This window comes from Tamandua tetradactyla, chromosome 10, assembly GCF_023851605.1.
Source record: "Tamandua tetradactyla isolate mTamTet1 chromosome 10, mTamTet1.pri, whole genome shotgun sequence".
Classification (NCBI taxonomy): domain Eukaryota; kingdom Metazoa; phylum Chordata; class Mammalia; order Pilosa; family Myrmecophagidae; genus Tamandua; species Tamandua tetradactyla.
In genome coordinates this window covers 26,964,707-26,988,874 of record NC_135336.1, presented here as the reverse complement: position 1 = coordinate 26,988,874, position 24,168 = coordinate 26,964,707, and the positions used below count along the sequence as shown (strand labels likewise).

The following is a 24,168-nucleotide window of genomic DNA, read 5'->3' as shown; positions in this document are numbered from 1 at the left end:
TCATATAGTTGTACATACATCCCCACGATCAATTTTACAACATTTTCATTACTCCAGAAAAGAAAGAAAAATTAAAAATAAAACCCAAATCCTGCCATACCTCTTATCTCTACCACCCCCATTATTGTTCCATAGTACTAGTGTGTTACATTTGTTACTGTTGATGAAAGAGTACTAAAATATTACTGTTAACTATAGCCCATAGTTTGCAATAGGTCCATTTTTTTTCCTATACCTCTCTATTATGAACTTCTCATAACAGTGTCATTCAGTTGTTCCAGTTCATGAAAGGACTTCTTATATTTGTATAGTTAATCAGAGACATTGTCCACCACAAGATTTGTTGTGTTATACTTTCCAAAATTTTAATCTCCAACCTTCCTTCTGGTAATAAACATGACTCTAAACTTCCCATTTTTACTACATTCACACACCATTTAGCTCTGTTAATTATTTTCACAATAACATGCTACCATGACCTCGGACCATTTCCAAACAGGGGTTAATTTGAATCTAGTTAAACATTTTGCACATTTTAAGCAACTACTCCCCATTCTTTAGCCTCATTCTATATCTTGTAACTTATATTCTATATTTCATGTTTATATTTTTAACTTAAAGTCTATTTTATCTGATATTAGTATAGTTACCTCAGCATTCTTTTGGTCACTATTTGCATGGTATATTTTTCCCATCAGTTCACTTTCAACGTACTCGTGTCTTTGCATTTAAGGCAACTCTCTTATAAACAGTAAATATTTGGATCATGTTTTTATATCCATTCTGCCAATCTCTGCCTTATGCCCAGAGCATTTAACTCATTTACATTTAAAGTAATTACTGATAATGCAGGATTTTCTTCTGTTATTTTGCTACTTTGTGTTTGTAAGTCATAACTTTTTTGACCCTCAATTCTTCCATTAATGTCAACTATTCCTATTTATTTGGTTTGGGTCCCTTCTCATTTCTTTCTGAATATGTTTTTCATATATTTTCCCTGTGGTTACCATGGAGCTAAAATTTAACATCTTAAATCTGTGATAATCTCTTTTGATTTGATACCAACCTAACTTCAATAGCACACACTTTTATTATTCTCCATCCCCAGTGGGTTTTTTTTTTTTTGTACTTGTTAACAAATTATGTCTTTATAAGCTATATGTCCAAAGCCACAGATATAGCATTACAATTCATGCCTTTGCATTTTAGAGCCTGTGAGAAGTAAAAAGTGGAGGAACAGACCAAAATATACAATACAATAGTGCTGGCATTTATACTTACCCACATGGTTACCTTTACCAGAGGCGTTGATTTATTTATGCCACTTCAAAACACTGCCTAGTGTTTTTTCTTTCAGTCTGAATAACTCCCCTTAGTATTGCTTGTAGGGCAAGTTAATGGTGATGAACTCCCTCAGGTTTTGTTTATCTGGGAACATCTTAATCTCTCCCTCATTTCTGAGAGAAAGTCTGGCTGGATATTTATTTTCTTGCAGCAGTTTAAATATTTTGCCCCCCAACTTCTTGCCTCTATGGTTTATGATAATAAATTGACACAATCTCATTGGGATCCCCTTTTATAAAACTCATTACTTTTCTCTTACAGCTTTCAGAATGCTCTCCTTGTCCTTGCACTGGACAATTTGATTACTATGTGTCTGGGAATGGTTCTCTTTCAGTTTATCCTTTTTGGGATTCATTGAATTTCTTGGATGTGCATATTCATGTCTTTTTCTAAATTGGGAAAGTTTTTGCCATTATTTACTTGAATATTCTTTCTTCCCCTTTCTTTCTTTCTTCACTTCTGGGACTCCCATAATGCATATATTGGTATACTCGAAGGTGTTCCACAAGCCTCTTAAGCTCTGTTTGCTTTTGTAAAATTCTTATTTTTTTTTTTTTTTTGGTTTCTCAGCCTGAATCATTTCAACTGTCTTGTTTTCAAGACCATTGATTCTTTCTCCTACCAGCTCCAGTCTGCTATTAAAACCCTCTAAATAATTTTTTATTTCAATTATTGTTTTCTTCAATTCCAGGTTTCCTAGCTGGTTTCTTTTAAAGATTTCTATTTCCTTATTGAGATCCTCATATTATTCATTTTTCTGATATCCTTTAGTTCTTTCTCTGTGTTTTACTATCTCTCCCTGAGCCTACTGAGTATCATTTTAAAGTCTTCATCCATTATGTGCAAAGTCTTGTCCTCTTCATTAATGATTTCTGGAATTTGCTTGTTTCTTTGGATGGACCATCATTTCCTGCATCTTTGTTTATCTTGTAATCTTTTGCTGTGTAATGTACACTTTAATATTTTAAAGATTTAACTCTGAGTTGTAGTCCCTGAGCAGTTTGTTCCTTAAGTTTGTATCCAACCAATGATATGACAGAGATTTCCTTGAGTGCCAGGAGCTAACAAAAACAAACACAAAAATAACCTTTTACAATCTTTGCAAACTTGCTCTGCTTTGGCTGGCAGTCTTATTCAGAGTTTAGCCCTCCTATCAAGTATATCATCCCAAAAGGAATGAGAAGAGCAGGGTCTTCTTTGTCTTATTTGAGCGTATGTTAAATTACTTCTTGACCTGGGCTTCTGCTAGCTCGTGTATTTAGGAACTTCTCCATTTACAGGAATTTGAATGCCCCCTCTACTTCCTATGAATTTCACTTTCTCTTTCTTCTGGTTGCCATATTGTATGATTTAATGCAGGCAATCCTTTTCCCTGGGTCACTGTGACTTAATTATTACTTACACAGCTTTGTTTGCAAGCGGCTTCTCCTTGCAAGCTGCTTCTGTCTGAAGGACAAGTTCTTGCAGGGCAAGCCTGAAACAAGTTTCTAGTTCAGTCTTTCAGGCTGTCACCCAATAGATTAGCACTGACAGAGAAGCACCGCAGTAGATGCATAAGAGTTACTCTGTTCCCTCCAGAACAGAGCCAGGAACCTATAAGAAGCAAAGGCTGGCTACACATTGTACCATGGAAGGGAAGGTGGAAGGCACTAGAAAGGACATCAGGACTTGTACTACCATTTTTAAAGCTGTTTTCTTGATTTGTCCCTTGCCCAGTTATTAACCATTAAATTATTTTTCAGAGTTTTGGGGAAGAAGGCCCTGGCAGTTTTTGCTAGATGTTCAAAGATTCTCCTGGGGAACAGTATCCAGGAGCATCTTCTTCTGCCATTTTGGTCAATTGGAAGATGTCATTACATGTTTTTTAAAGCAAAAAATTATTTTTTCAGGACTAGGAGGTGGAAAACTTTTTTAATAAGTAGAAATATGTAAGCAGGGGATAATACAATAAACAGCCCTTCTCTCAGCTAAACAATCACAGATAACAACTTCCATTAATAATAAACCCTTCGGCGGGCCGCGGTGGCTCAGCGGGCAAAGTGCTTGCCTGCTATGCCGGAGGACCTCGGTTCGATTCCCGGCCCCAGCCCATGTAACAAAAACGGAGAAACAGAATACAATAAAAACAAGAAAATGTTTAAAAAAAATGTTTCCCTTTCTTCCTTCCTTCCTTCCTTCTATCCTTCCTTCCTTCTCTCTGTCTTTCCTTTAAAAAAAAAAAAAAAAAAAATAATAATAATAAACCCTTGTTAATACCAAGTCACTCACCCTTTCCAGAAAGGCAGTCCCACCACAGCAAAAGTACCACCAGAGACATCTCGTTACCTGAAAGAGAGGAGGAAAGGGGGGAAAGGAATGGTCTATGTTTATTACAGTTTATAATGTGTTTATAATATAGCTTATTATAATTTCACAATATGTGAATTTCATATTTTAAAAATAAAAAAATAGTTTCTCTTGGGAAAACCTCTTTGGGTACATGATTTAGAGTCAGAAAATATTGGGATGGGAACCATTTCATTGGCCACTTGATCATACAGAAACTTTAATAGGAGAATGGGTTACCTAAAGCTACTCCAGTTTACATCTGTATGGAATCACCTCTAGATAATTCAGAGTGATAGGATATGTGCTACTTCTCTGTCAAAGCTGCCATCATTCAGAGGCTCTAACCTTCCTTCCTGTATTATTTCTTAAAACAAGTCATCACCATAAATTTCAACAAGTCATAAGAACAGTGACAACTTATCTAATTTTCCAAAGTAAGTTAAGAAGCGTTTCTGTAATAATCAGCAAGGAGTTACATGTTACAACTTCTATTCATATTAGAAAAACACATATGCATTAAATATTTCCACTTTAAAGATGACATTCACTGGTTTTCTTCTACAGCCTAGATGAGCACTCCCAATCCTAAGGTGTGATTCTTTCTCAACCTAGATTACTTTGGCCTAGCACCACAAAAATGTCTAAATTTTTCCATATTAGCTTATGGTTCAGATTATTCATTTCCCAGTCCAAAACTTTTAAGTATACTTTTTCTTCTCTTTATGCTTCCCTTAAAACCAGAACAAAAAGGTTTTCCAGGTCTCTCTCTAGGAGGAAGCCAAGAAGCAACTAATATTTATCCAAGTCATAGTTATAAACATATCAAATACAAAACATAGAGCTTCCTTCTAGAGCTCTCACAAGTACGTGTACATTTAAGAATCTCCATTAGATGGTACACCTATTGCAATTCCCTGCCTCTCCTTACTCTTCTCTTCTAGTCTGGAACAGAATAACTGGAATAACATAAAAATCATTCAGCATCCTATCAAATGTGGCTGAAAGTAAAGAAATATTAGGATAGTCCAACCTTAGAATGACAGTTATAAAAGTTTAATCTGAGGTCTTAATTTAGGAAGACTGAAATCTATTCGAAAACCTGTAAAATGAGGAAAGCAGACAATATCAGTGGCTTACCATCCATTATCCAAAAATTCCCTGTGAATCTATAAACATGATACAAAGGTTTATTTCCTAATTCAGAAGACATAAGGAGCATTAAATCACCAAATAGAGCACCAAGAGAGGGGTGAAAGTTTATTTCAAAGGGACTAGAAAAGACATAACTCCTGTCACCTGTAAACAGTGGGATTCCCAAGGCCACATGCAAGCACAAGCCCAGGAAAAGAAGCAGGCTCCATGCCTCTACACAGGTACACATAAGACAGAGAGAACAGTGTGATTCACAATATCTTTAGTCTGACCTTCTGGAGAAGAGTGCTAAACTTGGAAGGAAACCATTAACTAATGCATAGCCAATTTGCATAGATTGTAAAAGGTCTTTTCTGCATTGGTTTGTTTGCTTTTGTTAGTTCGTAATACTAGGTGAAATCTCAGTCATATCACTAGTTGGATACAAAGTTAAGGAACAGACAACTCAGGGACTAAATCCCAGAGTTAACACTTTAAAAAGGTTAAAACGTACAGTATGGAATAAAAGATTAGAGGAAAAATATAAGCACTGGAAATGAAGGTCCATTTAAAGAAATAAAATAAAATAAAATAAAAACAAGAAACCATAAATAAGGAGGACCAAACTTTGGTAATACCAGGCAAAGTACATGAGGCTCACTTTTAAAAAAGTGATTCTGAATAAACTCAAAGAGATAAATGAAAACAGAGAAAGAACTAAAGGATACAAGGAAAACAATTGAATGAAAATACATAAATATCTTTCAGATTCTCAATAGGACCCAAAAAAAATACTAGAGTTTAAGACAACAATAACTGAAATGAAAAATTCCTGAGAGAAGTTCAAAGAAGACTGGTGCTTGTAGAAGAAAGAATGAGTGATCTTGAAGGTAAGATAATTTAAATGGTTCAAGCTGAGGAACTGTGGTGGTTTGAAGCTGTATTTAACCCAATAAAAGATGTTCTTAAATCTAATCCAATCCTATGCATGTGACCTCATTAGAAATAGGACCTTCTGATGAGGCTACTTCAGTTAAGGTGTGGCCCACCTTAATAAGGATAAGTTTTAATTCTATTAATGGAGTCCTTCATAAGACAATAAAATTTGAAGATGGGGGCTTAGCAAGGTGCGTGATTTAATTCATCCTCCAGAACAGCTACTAAATAACCAGGAAGAGTACAGCTCCTGGGGCTACGTCAGTGACCGGACACACAGCATACCACAGTCTGGACCAGCTGGACCGGCTGTGAGCCCCCCCCCCCCCCAGAACCGTGAGATCCCCAAGACGTGGCAGCCAGTGCCCCTCCCCTACAGGCTGCTTCCCAGAAGTGAAAGGAAAGAGACTTTACCAGCAGCAGGGGCTAAGCACAACCAAACACCAATTGTGGAATTAATTAATTCTGACAACTAAAAATAGGCCCCCAGCTCAGGTGAACCTGGCCAAAGTAGAGGTCACTCATTTTTGCCCCAGCACCAAGGGGCCAGGGCTGACAGACAAAGAAAAAAAAAAGAAACAGAGGTTTTTGTGGCTGGGTTTCTACAAAGGCTTGACTGCCCTTGGATACAGTGGCAGGACTTCTAAGGCTGCAACTGCCCCAGGTTTAGGCAGAAACAAGCTTGTTTGAGGGCTTGTCTGGAGCCTGTGCCTTTCCCAGGGGAGGGAAGAAGCCCAACTCAGGTGGAATCCCTCCTTTAAGGAATTCAGACCCCAAGTCTTGGTAATTTGAAGCCATTAAAACCAGCCTACAACCTCTCCTCTGTCTCCATCACACCCCCAGCACAGAGATTCAGCCAAAGTTAAAGATACCACATCATCTTACGCTGGTGGGACATGCAGGCAGATAAGCACCACATACTGGACAGGATAAGAAAAACAGATTTCAGACACTTCACAGGAAAGTCTTTCAACCTGCTGGGACTTACCCTCAGGGAAAACTGATGCAGGTGACTCTTTCTTCCTGACAGGAGGCCAGTTTTGACTGGGAAAATCCAGCAGGGGTCTATAATACCTAATTAGACCCTGCTAAGGGTGGGGAGGAAAAGGCACCATACAGGCAGGGCAAGAAACAAGAAAACAAGAACTGAAACATTCTCCTCAGTTAAACAAAATCTAACCTAGAGGTCCAGAAAAAGCTGAACTGAATGGCAAAGAATAGACAGACAACAAATTCATCCAGCAAGAAAACCCTAGGTAAAAGAAGTGAAAACAATCTCAATGATAAACTAATTAGGGTAATTAAATGCCTAGACACCAGTAAAAAATAACAAATCACACTAGGAAAATTGAAGATATGACCCAGTCAAAGGAACAAACCAACAATTCAAATGAGGTACAAGAGTTGAAACAATTAATTCAGAATATACGAACAGAAGTGGAAAATCTCATCAAAATTAAATCAGTGAATTGAGGGAGGATATAAAGAAGGCAAGGAATGAACAAAAAGAAGAAATCAAAAGTCTGAAAAACAAATCACAGAACTTATGGGAATGAAAGGCATAGTAGAAAAGATACAAAAAACAATGGAAACCTACAATGTTAGATTTCGAGAGGCAAAAGATAGGATTAGTGAACTGGAGGATGGAACATCTGAAATCCAACAAGAAAAAGGAAATAAAGGAGGAAAATGGAAAAATATGAGCAGGGACTCAGGGAATTGAATGACAATATGAAACGCATGAATATATGTGTTGTGGGTGTCCCAGAAGGAGAAGAGAAGGGTAAAGGAGGAGAAAAACTAATGGAGGAAATTATCACTAAAAATTTCCCAACACTTATGAAAGACTGAAAATTACAGCTCCAAGACCCCAAAGAGAATAGATCCAAACTGATGTACTCCAAGACACTTACTAATCAAAATGTCAGAGGTCAAAGAGAGAGAGAGTCTTGAAAGCAGCAAGAGAAAAGCAATCCATCACATACAGGGGAAGCCCAATAAGACTATGCATTGATTTCTCAGCAGAAACCATGGAGGGGAGAAGACAGTGGGATGATATATTTAAATTACTAAAAGAGAAAAACTGCCAACCAAGAATTCTATATCCAATAAAAATGTCCTTCAAAATGAGGGAGAAATTAAAACATTTTCAGACAAAAAAAATCACTGAGAGGGTGGGCCACGGTGGCTCAGCAGGCAAGAATGTTTGCCTGCCCTGCCAGAGAACCCGGGTTCAATTCCTGGTGCCTGCCCATGTGAAAAAAAAAAATCACTGAAAGAATTTGTGACCAAGAGACCAGCTCTGCAAGAAATACTAAAGGGAGCACTAGATAAAGATACAAAAAAGACAGAAGAGAGAGGTGTGGAGAACAGTGTAGATATTAAGACTATGAGGAAAGGTAAAAAGAAGGAAAATTAGACGTGACATATAAAATCCAAAAGGCAAAATGGTAGAAGAAAGTACTACCCATACAGTAATAACACTAAATGTCAATGGATTAAACTCCCCAATCAAAAGACATAGATTGGCAGAATGGATTAAAAAACAAGATCCATTTACATGCTATATAGAGAAAACACATCTTAGACCTAAGGATAGACACAGGTTGAAAGTGAAAGGTTGGAAAAAGATATTTCATGCAAATAACAATCAGAAAAGAGTAGAAGTAGCTGTATTAATATCCAACAAATTAGACTTCAAATGTAAAACAGTTAAAAGAGACAAAGAAGGATACTATGTATTAATAAAAGGAACAATTCAGCAAGAAGACTTAAAAATCAAAAATATTTATGCACCGAGCCAGAATACTCCAAAATACATGCAGCAAACACTGAAAAGAGAAATAGACACATCTACCATAATAGGTGGAGACTTCAATTCATCACTCTCATCAATGCACAAAACATCTAGACAGAGGATCGATAAAGAAACAGAGAATTTGAATAATACAATAAATGAGCTAGACTTAACAGACATTTATAGAGCATTACACCCCAAGAGACCAGCTCTACACAATGGGAGACAATATTTGGAAATGACATATCAGATAAAGGTCTAGTATCCAGAATTTATAAAGAGATTGTTCAGCTCAACAACAAAAAGACAGCCAACCCAATTACAAAATGGGCAAAAAACTTGAACAGACACTTCTCAGAAGAGGAAATACAAATGGCCAAAAGGCACATGAAAAGATGCTCAACTTCCCTGGCTATTAGAGAAATACAAATCAAAACCAGAATGAGGTATCATCTCACACCCACCAGAATGGCCATTACCAATAAAACAGAAAATGACAGGTGCTGGGGAGGATGTGGAGAAAGAGACACACTTATCCAGTGTTGGTGGGAATGTCAAATGGTACAACCACTATGGAAGGCAGTTTGGTGGTTCCTCAAAAAGCTAAATATAGAATTGCCAGATGACCTGGCAATACAAATTGCTAGGTATCTACTCAGAGGACATGAGGGCAAGGACACAAATGGACATTTGCACACCAACATTTGTAGCAGCATTATTTACAATTGCAAAGAGATGGAAACAGCCAAAGTGTCCATCAACAGAACAGTGGTTAAACAAACTTTGGTATATATACATGATGGAATATTATGCAGCTGTAAGACAGAATAAAGTTGTGAAATATGTAACAATATGAATGGATCTTAAGGACATTATGCTGAGTGAGATTAGCCAAAAACAAAAGGACAAATACTGTATGGTCTCACTGATATGAACTGACATTAGTGAATAAGCTTGGAGAATTTTGCTGGTAACAGAGACCACCAGGAGATAGAAATAGGGTAAGATATTGGGTAATTGGAGCTGAAGGGATACAGACTGTACAGCAGGACTGAATGTAAAAACTCAGAAATAGACAGCACAATACTACTTAACTGTAATACAATTATGTTAAAACACTGAATGAAGCTGAATGTGAGAATGATAGAGGGAGGAGGGCTGTGGGCATGTGAAATCAGAAAGAAAGATAGAATAGATGATAAAGATTGAGATGGTATAATCTAGGAATGCCTAGAGTGTATAATGATAGTGACTAAATGTACAAATTTTAAAAAATGTTTTTGCATAAGGATGAACAAAGGAATGTCATTACTGCAGGGTGCTGAAAATAGATGGTAATATTTTAAAATTTCAACTTATGAGTGAGGCTAAAGCAAAAAATGTTTATTTGGTACAAAATTTATATTTTGACTAGTGCATTTCCTAATATAATTTATGTAGATAGCTTAATTGAACACCATAAGTACATGGAACCTTGAGTAGGACATGAGATTTTGTTGGTTTGTCCAGAGTGATGCTCCAATAAATCCCAGAGTGATTCGAACAGTGAGTAAAAAAGTATTTGCAGAGTCCCCTTTGGGGAATGATGAGAACGGGGAAAAATTCAACTTCGCCAAGTTGAATTCTTGATATTTTCACAAGCATTGTGGACAAACAAACCTATACACTGAGCCCCCAGTCTTGGGGTTTCTTCATATGAAACTTAACCCCACAAAGGATAGGTCAAGCCTACTTAAAATTAGGCCTAAGAGTCACCCCCAAGAGAACTTCTTTTATTGCTCAGATGTGGCCTCTCTCTCCAGCCAACACAACAGGCAAACTCATCACCCTCCCCCAGTCTACGTGGGACATGACTCCCAGGGGTGTGGACCTTCCTGGCAACGTGGGACGAAGTCCTAGAATGCACTGAGACTCAGCATCAAGGGATTGAGAAAACCTTCTCGACCAAAAGGGGGAATGTGAAGTGAGACAAAGTGGCAATGGCTGAGAGATTCCAGAGTCTAGAGGTTACCCTGGAGGTTATTCTTACGCACTAAGTAGATATCACCTTGTTATCCAAGATGTAAGGGAGAGGCTGGAGGGAACTGCCTGAAAATGTAGAGGTGTGTTCCAGTAGCTATGTTTCTTGAAGATGATTGTATAATGATATAGCTTTCACAATGTGACTGTGTGATTTTGAAAACCTTGTGTCTGATGCTCCTTTTATCTACTTTGTCAACAGATGAGTAGAACATTGGAATAAAAATAAATAATACGGGGAACAAATATTAAAATAAATTTAGTTCCAAATGCTAGTAATCAATGAAAGGGAGGGGTAGGGGGATGGTATATATAAATTTTTTTGTTTTTATTTCTTTTTCTGAATAGATGCAAATGTTCCAAGAAATTATCATGATGATGAATACTCAACTATGTGATGATATTGTGAACTACTGTCATGGTTAGGTGTCAACTTGGCCAAGTTGTGGTACCTGTTCATCTGATTGGGCAAGTGCTGGCCTGTCTGTTGCAATGAGGACATTTCATAGGATTAGGTCATGATCACGTCAGCTACATCCACAGCTGATTCCATTTGTAATCAGCCAAAGGGGAGTGTCTTCTGCAATTAGTGATGCTAAATCCAATCATGGGAAGCCTTTTAAGGAGGACTCAGAGGAGACAGGTTCCATTCCTGCTTTGGCTGGTGAGCCTCTCCTGTGGAGTTCGTCCAGGCCATCCATTGGAGTCATCGGCTTCACAGCCTGCCCTGTGGATTTTGGACTCTGCATTCCTACGGTCACGTGAGACACTTTCATAAATTTTATATTTGCAACTGTTCCCTGTTGGTTCTGTTTCTCTAGAGAACCCTAACTAATACATCTTGGTACCGGGAGTGGTTCTTAAGGAACAGAATCTTAAAAATGGGTTTTTATGAATGGTTTTCTACTCTGACTGGGCTCAGAGACACTAAGGACTCTGATTCCCATAATCAGAATGACACTCCCAATCCATGGACTGAGTTGGCAAAGGAGATAGTCAAAATATCATCATTCGATTCTCCTAATGCTTCGCTTGTACGAAGCCAGACTCTGGGGGATAATGTTTTTGACACCTTTACAGAGTTTTGTAGGAATAAGAGTTATAGAGATGTTGGTTGGTTGTTGTTAGATACACTGTCCACATTAAAGGGTGAAAGGGATGGGCTTAAGGCTTCAAACAAGAAGCTTAAGTGCCGTCTGAAAGATGTAGAGGTTTCTATGAGTATTCTGAAGGAAAATTTTATTTCCTGTAGCCATGGACTTGAGATCTCTGAAAATCAGACTCAGAATCTTATTGTTAGAGTAGCAACTTTACAACGTAAACTGAAATCTCAATCTTGCATGGTGTCTGCCGTTAAAATGAGGGCATTGATTGGAAAGGAGTGGGACCCTGAAAAATGGGATGGTGACATATGGATTGATAATGATGTTGGAGGTGAGGTTAAAACCCTAGACCATGCTGAGCCTTCTTTAGATAACCCTGTAATAGTCTGCCCTGAGGACATAGCCGCCCCACCTCCAGCCTGCCTTGAGGAATTGGCCACCCAAACTCCTCCTGAAGGGATTAGCCCTAGAGTTATTAATCCTGTTTCACCAGATGAAACTGCAAATGAAAGCCCTGAAGCAAATGGCTTGGAAGATATTTCTAATTCTTTTCATGACCCACCCCCACCACCCCTCATTTCTTCTAGACCTATAACTAGACTAAAGTCCCAACAGGCCCCTAAAGGTGAGGTACAAAGTATCACACATGAGGAGGTACGTTATACTCCAAAAGAACTGTGTGAGTTTTCCAATTTATATAGACAGAAATCAGGGGAATATGTGTGGCAATGGATTTTAAGAGTGTGGGATAATGGTGGGAGGAATATAAGGCTGGATCAGGCTGAATTTATTGATATGGGCCCACTAAGCAGAGATTCTGCATTCAATGTTATAGCTAGAGCAGTTAGAAAAGGTGTTAACAGCTTGTTTGGGTGGTTGGTTGAAACATGGATCAAAAGGTGGCCAACATTACCTGAGGTTGAAATGCCAGAACTGCCCTGGTATAATGTAGATGAGGGGATCCAGAGGCTTAGAGAGATTGGGATGTTAGAGTGGATTTATCAGGCAAAGCCTGCTCTTACACCCCAGGAATGTCCAGAGGATGCACCTGTTACCAGAACAGTGAGAAATAAGTTTGTGAGACTAGCACCATCATCCCTCAAGAGCTCTGTGGTTGCACTTCTCTGTAGGTCAGATATTACTGTAGGAACTGCTGTCACTGAGCTGGAATCCTTAAACACAATGGGGATGACAGGATCCCGAGTTGGCAGAAGCCAGGTGGCAGCACTTAATCACCAAAGACAGGGTAGACGTGGGTATTATAATAGACAACAAACTCAAGGGAGGCATCAAAATTATATGACACGCAGAGATTTATGGCATTGGCTAGTAAATCATGGGGTGCCTAGAAATACAATAGAAGGGCAGCCTACTAAATTCTTGTTGGAGCTGTATAAACAAAAGAGTTCTAGGTCAAGGGAACAGAAGTCTAACCTGAATTACAAAAACACAGAGTCACGGCCCCTTAACCAGTTTCCAGACTTGAAACAGTTTACAGACCCTGAGCCCCTTGAATGAAGGGGAGGCCAGGTCCCTATGGGGAAGAAACCTGTTACACTGCCACAAATTTATACTGTTAACCTTCCTCTGAGTCTTCCCCAAGGAGACCGACGGCCTTTTACCAGGGTAACTGTGCATTGGGGAAAAGGAAATGATCAGATATTTCGGGGATTATTAGACACTGGTTCAGAAGTGACATTAATTCCAGGGGACCCAAAACGTCACTCTGGACCACCAGTCAGAGTGGGGGCTTATGGAGGCCAGGTGATCAATGGAGTTTTAGCTCAGGTCCGTCTCACAGTGGGTCCAGTGGGCCCCTGGACCCATCCTGTAGTTATTTCCCCAGTTCCAGAATGTATAATTGGCATAGACATACTGAGCAACTGGCAGAATCCCCACGTTGGTTCTCTAACTCGTGCAGTGAGGGCTATTATGTTGGGAAAGGCCAAGTGGAAGCCACTAGAACTGCCCCTACCAAGCAAAATAGTAAATCAAAAGCAATACCATATTCCTGGAGGGATTGCAGAGATTACTGCCACTCTTAAGGACTTGAAAGATGCAGGGGTGGTGATTCCCACCACATCCCCATTCAACTCTCCTATTTGGCCTGTGCAGAAAACAGATGGGTCTTGGAGAATGACAGTGGATTATCATAAACTCAACCAGGTGGTAACTCCAATTGCAGCTGCTGTTCCAGATGTAGTATCATTGCTTGAGCAAATCAATACATCCCCTGGTAGCTGGTATGCAGCTATTGATCTGGCAAATGCTTTTTTCTCAATAGCTATTAGTAAGGACCACCAGAAACAGTTTGCTTTCAGCTGGCAAGGTCAACAATATACTTTCACTGTCCTACCTCAGGGGTATATCAACTCTCCAGCCCTATGTCATAATCTTGTTCGCAGAGACCTTGATCGTTTCTCCCTCCCACAAGACATCACACTGGTCCATTATATTGATGATATCATGTTGATTGGACCTAGTGAGCAAGAAGTAGCAACTACTTTAGATTTACTGGTAAGGCATTTGCGTGTCAGAGGATGGGAGATAAATCCAACGAAAATACAGGGGCCTTCCACCTCAGTAAAATTTCTAGGTGTCCAGTGGCGTGGGGCATGTCGAGATATCCCTTCTAAGGTGAAGGATAAATTGCTGCATCTGGCCCCTCCCACAACCAAAAAAGAGGCATAACGCCTAGTGGGTCTTTTTGGATTTTGGCGACAACATATTCCTCATTTGGGTGTGCTACTCCGGCCCATTTATCGAGTGACCAGAAAAGCTGCTAATTTTGAGTGGGGACCTGAACAAGAGGAGGCGCTGCGACAGGTCCAGGCTGCTGTGCAAGCTGCTCTGCCACTTGGGCCATATGATCCAGCAGATCCAATGGTGCTGAAAGTGTCAGTGGCAAATAGAGATGCTGTCTGGAGCCTTTGGCAGGCCCCTATAGGAGAATCACAATGCAGACCCTTAGGATTTTGGAGCAAAGCCTTACCATCTGCTGCAGATAACTACTCTCCTTTTGAGAAACAGCTTTTGGCCTGCTACTGGGCCTTAGTAGAGACCGAACGCTTAACCATGGGCCACCAAGTTACCATGAGACCTGAGTTGCCTATCATGAGTTGGGTGTTGTCTGACCCACCAAGCCATAAAGTTGGGCGTGCACAGCAGCACTCTATTGTAAAGTGGAAATGGTATATAAGAGATAGAGCCAGAGCAGGTCCTGAAGGCACAAGTAAGTTACATGAAGAAGTGGCACAAATGCCCATGGTTTCCACTCCTGCTGCCACATTACCTTCTCTTTCCCAGACCAGAGCTATGGCCTCTTGGGGAGTTCCTTACAGTGAATTGACTGAGGAAGAGAAAACTCGGGCCTGGTTTACAGATGGTTCAGCACGATATGCAGGTACCACCTGAAAGTGGACAGCTGCAGCATTACAACCCCTCTCTGGGGTGTCCTTGAAGGACAGTGGTGAGGGGAAATCCTCCCAGTGGGCAGAACTTCGAGCAGTGCACTGGTTGTTCATTTTGCTTGGAAGGAAAACTGGCCAAAGGTGCGTTTGTATACTGACTCATGGGCTGTTGCTAATGGTTTGGCTGGATGGTCAGGGACTTGGAAAGACCATAATTGGAAAATTGGTGACAAAGAGGTCTGGGGAAGAAGTATGTGGATAGAACTTTCTGAGTGGGCTAAAAACATGAAGATATTTGTGTCCCATGTGAATGCACACCAGAGGGTGACTTCAGCAGAGGAAGATTTGAATAATCAAGTGGATAAGATGACCCGTTCTATGGAGACCAGTCAGCCTCTTTCCCCAGCAACTCCTGTTATTGCCCAATGGGCTCATGAACAAAGTGGTCATGGTGGTAGGGATGGAGGTTATGCATGGGCTCAGCAACATGGACTTCCACTCACGAAGGCTGACCTGGCTACAGCCCCTGCTGAGTGCCCAATCTGCCAGCAGCAGAGACCCACACTCAGCCCCCGATATGGCACCATTCCCCGAGGTGACCAGCCAGCTACATGGTGGCAGGTTGATTACATTGGACCACTCCCTTCATGGAAGGGGCAGCGATTTGTTCTAACTGGAATAGACACATACTCTGGATATGGGTTTGCTTTCCCTGCATGCAATGCTTCTGCCAAAACTACTATCCGTGGGCTTACAGAATGCCTTATCCATCATCATGGTATTCCACATAGCATTGCTTCGGATCAAGGAACACACTTCACAGCAAATGAAGTGCGGGAATGGGCACATGCTCATGGAATTCTCTGGTCTTACCATGTTCCCCATCATCCAGAAGCTGCTAAATTGATAGAACGGTGGAATAGCCTTTTGAAAACTCAATTACGGTGCCAACTAGGTGGCAAAAACTTGAAAGGCTGGGGTAATGTTCTCCAGGAAGCTGTGTATGCTCTGAATCAGCGTCCACTGTATGGTGCTGTTTCTCCCATAGCCAGGATCCATGGGTGCAGGAACCAAGGGGTGGAAATGGGTGTGGTGCCACTCACTATTACTCCTAGTGATCCACTAGGAAAATTTTTGCTTCCTGTCCCTGCTACCCTGAGTTCTGCTGGTCTACAGGTTTTAGTTCCAAAACGGGGTGTGCTTTCTCCAGGAGAAACAACAGTGATACCACTGAACTGGAAGTTAAGATTGCCACCTGGCCACTTTGGGCTACTTATGCCTCTGGATCAACACACCAAGAAGGGGATTACATTATTGTCTGGGGTAATTGACCCTGACTATCAGAAGGAAGTAGGACTGCAACTACATAATGGAGGTAAAGAAGAGTTTTCTTGGAATATAGGAGATCCCCTGGGGCGTCTATTAGTACTACCATGCCCTGTGATTAAAATCAATGGAAAACTGCAACAACACAATCCAGGCAAGACCACTAATGGCTCTGAGACTTCAGGAATGAAGGTTTGGGTCACCCCACCAGGCAAAGAACCACGGCCAGCTGAAGTGCTTGCTGAGGGGAAAGGGAACATGGAATGGGTAGTGGAAGAAGGTAGTGATAAATATGAACTTCGACCACGTGATCAGTTACAGAAACGAGGACTGTAATGCTGTTTTGTTTGTGTTATACTATTTAAGTTGTAAGATATCAAGTTTAAGAATGAATGTTGCCCAAGGATTTGCACGCTATTCTGGAGAGATTTAATGTGTTTCCAGTTATATGCAGGACAGTTGAGTATTGTCAGGTAAAAGAAAAAATGTGTGCTTATTTGTTTTCATTTGGAAATTAAGTATGGTCTAAGGTGATATATATATATATATGTGCCAAGTTGACAAGGGGTGGACTGTCATGGTTAGGGACAGGTGTCAACTTGGCCAAGTTGTGGTACCTGTTCATCTGATTGGACAAGCGCTGGCCTGTCTGTTGCAATGAGGACATTTCATAGGATTAGGTCATGATCACGTCAGCTACATCCACAGCTGATTCCATTTGTAATCAGCCAAAGGGGAGTGTCTTCTGCAATTAGTGATGCTAAATCCAATCATGGGAAGCCTTTTAAGGAGGACTCAGAGGAGACAGGTTCCATTCCTGCTTTGGCTGGTGAGCCTCTCCTGTGGAGTTCGTCCAGGCCATCCATTGGAGTCATCGGCTTCGCAGCCTGCCCTGTGGATTTTGGACTCTGCGTTCCTACGGTCACGTGAGACACTTTCATAAATTTTATATTTGCAACTGTTCCCTGTTGGTTCTGTTTCTCTAGAGAACCCTAACTAATACAACTACTGATTATATATGTAGAACAGAATGATCAAAATAGGAATGTTTGCATTGTTTGGTGTTTTTTGGTATTTAAAAAAATAAAATTAAAAAATTTAAAAAAAGAAGAGAATAAAATTCAGGCAAAGAAAGAGAAAACTATGAAAGAAAGAAGTTGAAATCAGTGAAATCTGGAAGAAATGGGAGAGAGAAGCAGATAGTGCCATGTGCTTTGTCATGTGACAGAGGAGCCAGGATCACCAGCAGCCATCCCCAGAATACTAGTCTTTGGTAAGAAAGCATCGCCATGATGATGTCTTGAGTTGGACTTTTTCCTGGCCTCAAAACTGTGAACAAATAAATTCCCATTGTTTAACCCAACCCACTTTGTGGGATTTGCTTTGAGCAGCCTAGGAAACTGAAACAATAGCAGAAAAATAAAGAATTTTAACAAAGGGAACAGTACGTAAGATAGCTATGGGATAACATCATGCATACAAATATCCACATTATAGAAGTCTCATAAAGAGAAGAAAAAGAGAAAGGAGAAGGACTATTCAAAGAAATAGTGGCAGAAAATTTGCAAAAAAAAAAAAAAGACATGTATAAGGGCATTCAAGAACCACAGCAAATTCCAAATAGGATAAACACAAAAAGAATATTACTCAGATATAGCAATCAAACTGTTCAATGCCAAGGACAAAGAGAGAGTTTTGAAAGCTGCATGGAAAAGCAGTGAGTTTTGTATAAGGGAGGTTCCAATAAGATTGTCAAATTCTCATTAGAAATCATGAAAGCACTAAAGAAGTGGGATGAAATATTTAAAATGCTGGGATAAAACTGCCAACCAAAAATATTATATCTGGTGAGATTGTCTCTCAAAGGTGAGGAAGAGGGCTGGCCAGAGTGGCTCAGCAGGCAGAGTTCTTGCCTGCCATGCCGGAGACCTGGGTTTGGTGCCTGCCCATGCGAAAAAAAAAAAAAGAGGAAGAAATGAAGATATTCCAAGATAAACGAAAGAATAGGAAGTTGGCCACCACTAGACATGACATTAAGAAATGCTAAAGGGAGTTCTTCAGATTGAAAAGAAAGGACTCAAGTCAGTGAATTGAAGTGGCATAAAGAAACAAAGACTATATGGTTAATTATAAATGTCAGTTCACTATTGTAGTATATATTTTTAGTTATGTTACCCACTTTTTATCTCTTACACGTTTTAAAATTCAAAGGCACAAAAATAATGATAAATCTATGGCTTTGGATGTACAATGCATGAAGGTATAATTTGTAACAAGTACTATAAAACATGGGGGGGTGGAGAGCTATACAACAGTGTATATGTGTGCTACTGAAGTTAATATCAAATCAAAAGTGGTTATTACAGATTTAGGATGTTAAATTTTAGCCCTATGCTAACCACAGAGAAAATATATGAAAAACATATTCAATGCCTGGCTTCAGAGATTCAAAGGATAGACTGACTCTCTTCTTAGAGACTGACACATCTGATGACCTTAAGCTGAAGCCAGTGTTCATTTACCATTCTGAAAAGCCTAGGTCCATTAAGAATTTTGCTAAATCTACTCTGCCTATGCTCTAAAGATGGAACAACAAAGCCTGTATGACAGCACATCTGTTTACAATACAGGTTACCAAAAATTTAAGCCCATTGTTGAGACCTTCTGCTCAGAAAAGTGATTCCTTTGAATATTGACACTGTACCTGGCCATCCAAGAGCTCTGATGGAGATGTAACAAAGAGATGAATGTTGTTTTCATGCCTGCTGACACAATATCCATTCTGCAGCTCCTGAGTCAAAGAGTTATTCTGACTTTCAACTCTTATTATTTAAGAAATACATTTCATAAGGTCACAGTTGCCATAGATAACAATTCCTCTGATGGATCTGAGCAAGCAAATTTCAAATCTTCTGGAAAGGATTCATCATTCTAGATGCCATTAAGAACATTCATGATTTGTGGGAGGAGGTCAAAATATCAACATTAACACGAGTTTGGAAGAAGTTGATTCCAACTCTCATAGATGAATTTGAGAGGTTCAAGACTTCAGTGGAGGAAGTAACTGCAGATGTGGTGGATATAACAAGAGTACTAGAATTAGAAATGGTGGCTGAAGATATGACTGTATTGTTACAATCTCATGATAAAACTTGAACATATGAGGAGTTGCTTCTTATGCATGAGCAAAGAAAGCGGTTTCTTGAGGTGGAATCTACTTCTAGTGAAGATGCTTTGAATGTTGTTGAAATGACTACAAAGGATTTAAAATATTACATAACTTGGCTGATAAAGTAGCAACAGTGTATGAGAAGATTGACTCCAATTTTGAAAAGTCTGCTGTGGGTAAAATGCTATCAAAAAGCATGGCAAGCTACAAAGAAATCTTTTGTGAAAGGAAGAGTCAATTATGTGGCAAACTCACTACTGTTTAATTTTAAGTAATTGCCACAGATACCCCAACTTAATCAACTATCACTTGCTCAGTCATCAGCCATCAACATTGAGGCATGACACTCAACTACCAAAAAGAGTACAAGTCACTGAACACTGAGATGATGTTAACATTTTTTAGCAACAAATTATTTCTAATTAAAGTATGCACATTGTTTTTCAGACATAATGCTATTGTATACATAATAGACTACAGTACAGGGTAAACTTAACTTTTATGTTAACTGGGAAACAACTGCTTTATTATGGTATTCATTTTATTGTCATGGTCTAAAACCAAACCTACAATATCTCTGAGGTATGTCTATAAATGAATTACACTCTATTCAAAATGAAGAAGTTAGCAGAAAAGCTAAAAAGAACCATGACCCAACTATAAGCTGTTTATAAGAAACTTGCCTTAAATGCAAATATATAAGTAGACTGAAAGTTTGAAATGATGAAAAAATATATATCACATATAATAACAACAAAGAGAGTGGAGGTGGCTATACTAAATTCAGACACAATTGACTTCAAGTAAAAACTATTACAAGGGATAAGGAAGCCAGTGGGCAATGATAAAGAATTATAAAAATATATGTACTGTTTTAGTTTGCTAAAGCTGCAGAATGCAATACACCAGAAATAGATTGGCTTTTATAAAAGGGAGTTATTAAGTTACACTTTTACAGTTCTAAGGCCTTTAAAACATCCAAACCAAGGCATCTAGAGAAAGATACTTTGATGCTGAAGGAAAGCCGATGTCTGTCACATGGGAAGGCATGCAACTGGCAACTACTGGGCCACTGCTCCTAGATTCTGATTCCAGTGGCTTCCTCTCTAAGCATCTGTGGGGCCCTCACTTAGCTTCTCCTGGGCAAAGTCTGTGTATCATCTCTTAGCTTAGCATCTCCCCAGGCCAGAAATTTCTTCTCTTCAAGCATCTAGGTCCTGGTTTCATACAGCTCTCAGCTTCTAGCATCTCCTGGGGCTTCTAGCATTTTCTGTATCTCTAAACATCCCTGTTTAAACTTTCTCCAAAATGTTTCCTCTTTTAAAGGACTCCAGCAAAATAATTAAGACCCACCTTGAATGGGCAGAGTCACATTTCCATCTAATCAAAAGGGCCCACCCACAATTTGTTGGGTCATACCTCCATGGAAGTAATCTAAAAAAAGTCACATCCACAACTGTGTGCATCACATCACCATGGGCACAATCTAATCAAGAGGTCATGCCCTACAATATTGGATCAGGAATAAGAGAACATGGCTTTTCTGGTGTACACAACAGCTTCAAACCAGCACATGCAGCTAATGGCAAAGCATCAAAACATTCTAAACAAATTTTGACAGCTTCCAAAGGAGAAATAGATTATTTAACATTAATGGTAGGAGACTTCAATATACCCCCTTCAATAACGGACAGAACACCTAGACAGACAGTCAATAAGGAAAAACAAGGTTTGAACAATATTCTAAATGAACTAGACCCAAGATATTTACAGAACATTTAACCCAACAGTAGCAAAATACACATTCTTCTCTAATGCATATGGATCACTTTCCAGTACAAACCATATGTTAGGTCACAAAGCAAGTTTCAATAAATTAAAAAATATTTAAATCATACATCTTCTCTGACCACAATTTATAAAACAATAAAGAAAAAGAACTGAAAAATCACAAATATGTGAAAACTGAACAACATACTCTTCTTAAAATGCCAATGGGTCAAAGAACAAACCACAAGAGAAATTATAAAATATCTTGAGGCAAATGAAAATGAAAATACAAAATGCCTAAACATTGGATACAACAAAAGCAGTGCTGGGAGAGAAATTTAAAGCTCTAAATTTATAGCTCTAATGTATACATTGAAAAGGCAATCTAATGCACACATTAAAAATGTATGCCTCTCATATCAGAGATAACATCACAAAGGAGGAATATGAAAAAGAAGAGAAAACTAAATCCAATGCAAGAAGCAGAAGGAAGGAAACAACAAAGATTAGATTGAAGAAAAATAATACAGACAATTAAAAAATAGAGGGAATCAACAAAACTAAAAGCGGATTCTTTGAAAAGATCAATAAAATTTGCCTGCTTTTGGCTGGACTGACAAGGAAAAAAAGAGAGAGGATGCAAATAACTAAAATCAAAAATGAAAGGAGGATCATTACTACCAACCCCACATATATAAAAAGAATTGTAGGAGGATACTATGATCAACTGTAAGCCAACATATTAGAAGAAAAGTAAAAATTTATAAACACACCAAATACCTACACTGACCAAAAAAGAAACAGAAGGTCATAACTGATGAATTACTTGTAAAGAGGCTGAATCAGTAACCAAAAACCTCTGAAGAAAGAAAAGCCCACAATCAGATGGCTTCATAGTCAAATTTACCAAACAATCCAAGAATAATTAATAATAATCTTGCTCAAACTCTTCCAAAATATTGGAACAGGAAGGAATAGTCCCTAATTCAATGTATGAGGCCAACACCACCCTAATACAAAGCCAACTAAAGAAACCCCAAGAAAAAGAAAATTACATACCAATATATCTTTGATTATAGATCGAACACCCCACCAACCAAAATAGCAGCAAACTGCATCCAACATCACATTAATTGAATTATACACCATGATCGAGTGGGAACTATCCAAAGGGTGGTATAAAAGAACCAGTAAGGGTAGCTCGGCATAAAAAAATCACTTATGTTAATCACCACATGTTAATCACGATATTAACAGAACAAAGGAAAAAATGATCATTCATTTAATGCATTTGATAAAAAAAAAAACACTTGGAAAACTAGGAATAGAAATTCCTCAATATGACTGTGCTGTTTTGAAACTGTTGTGTACTCCATAAAAGCCATATTCTTCTAATCCAATCTGTGGTTGAAGACCTTTTGATTAGGTTGTTTTCATGGAGATGTGACCCACCCAATTCAAGGTAGATCTTAAATCCTTTTACTGGAATCCTCTATGAAGAGAATAAAAAGCAGAAAATAGAGAGCTCAAAGCCAGCACAAAGAGCAGAGAGATGAAACCAAGGGGCAGACTGAGAAAAGGAAATATCACTGCAGACACTGGAAGGATACACAGAAGCTGAAAGAGCCATTTTGGAAACCAACCCAGGAGAGAAGGGCCACCAAACCCTTCTTCCTTCCATGTACCTTCCCATGTGACAGAGAAACCCCAGATGCAAATGGCCTTTCTTGAGTGAAGGTATCCTCTTGTTGATGCCTTAATTTGGACATTTTCATGGCCTTAGAACTGTAGATGTGTAACCTAATAAGTACCCTTTGTAAAAGTCAATCCATTTCTGATCATTGCATTTCATCAGCTTTAGCAAACTGAAACTGATAAAGGACAAATATGAAAAATTCACAGCTAACATCATACTCAATGTGAAATATTGAAAGCTGCCCCTCTAAGATCAGGAACAAGATAAGAATGTCCACTGTCACTACTGCCATTCTATACTGTACTGGGAGTTCTAACCAGAGTGATTCATCAACAAAAAGAAACAAAAGGCATTCAAATCAGAAAGGAAGAAGTGAAATACTCTATGTGCAGATGACAGGATCCTATATACAGGAAACGTTGAAAAAATCTGAAACAAAACTACTTAGAACTAATAAATGAATTCATCAGAGTGGCAGGGTAGAAGATTGACATGCAAAAGTTCATAGTGTTTCTATACACTAGTAATGAGCAATCTGGGCACTAAAGCTTTTTCCAAAATGGTTCTCTCTTAAAGGACTCCAGTAAGCAACCACACCTTGAATGGGTAGAGATACATCTCCATGGAAACCACCTACTCAAAAGGTCCCACCACTACTGGGTGGGTGGGTCACATCTCCACAGAAACAACTTAATTAAAGAGACCCCACCCAACAATATTGAATGAAGATTAAAGAACATGGCTTTTCTAGGGTACACAACAGTTTCAAACTAGCACAGCCCTCTATTCCTAACCCTGCCTTCTGCTTTAAGATCATTAGATGTGTGATTTTAGAACCTATTCTTACTGGATCATCTATCCTCCCTCTGAGTGTCTAGCCATGGATCAAATGTCTAATCCAGAAAAATATCATATAGCTTGAGTTTCCACTATCAGGAGGATCTCATCCCAGAGGGGATGGAAAACAGCTTCAGAGAGGGGAAAAGATGCTCTTGCAAAAATGAAATGCCAAGGGTAGAGATAGGGGGACACCAAAACTCTCAGTCCTTTTACAGTAAAGAAAGATCTATATGACTTTGGTAGCATGTGTGATGAGGAGACTAAACTATCTGGCACTGGCACTATTTGTAAAGAAGAAC

General features: G+C 39.1%; 1 protein-coding gene across 2 annotated transcripts in view; it reads right to left on the bottom strand.

Annotated features, from left to right (window-relative positions):
- The window catches only part of IGSF11 (immunoglobulin superfamily member 11), a 341,723-nt gene that overhangs the window by 316,938 nt on the left and 617 nt on the right, over positions 1–24,168 (bottom strand). Inside the window, exon 2 of one of the 2 annotated variants that reach the window (XM_077118260.1) lies at positions 3,613–3,669. In XM_077118260.1, the coding sequence (XP_076974375.1) occupies positions 3,613–3,661 (49 nt within the window). In that variant the 5' untranslated portion in view covers positions 3,662–3,669. Of the gene's footprint in view, positions 1–1,281; positions 1,864–3,612; positions 3,670–24,168 lie in introns of those variants that run through there. The other variant, XM_077118261.1, reaches the window with a different exon arrangement.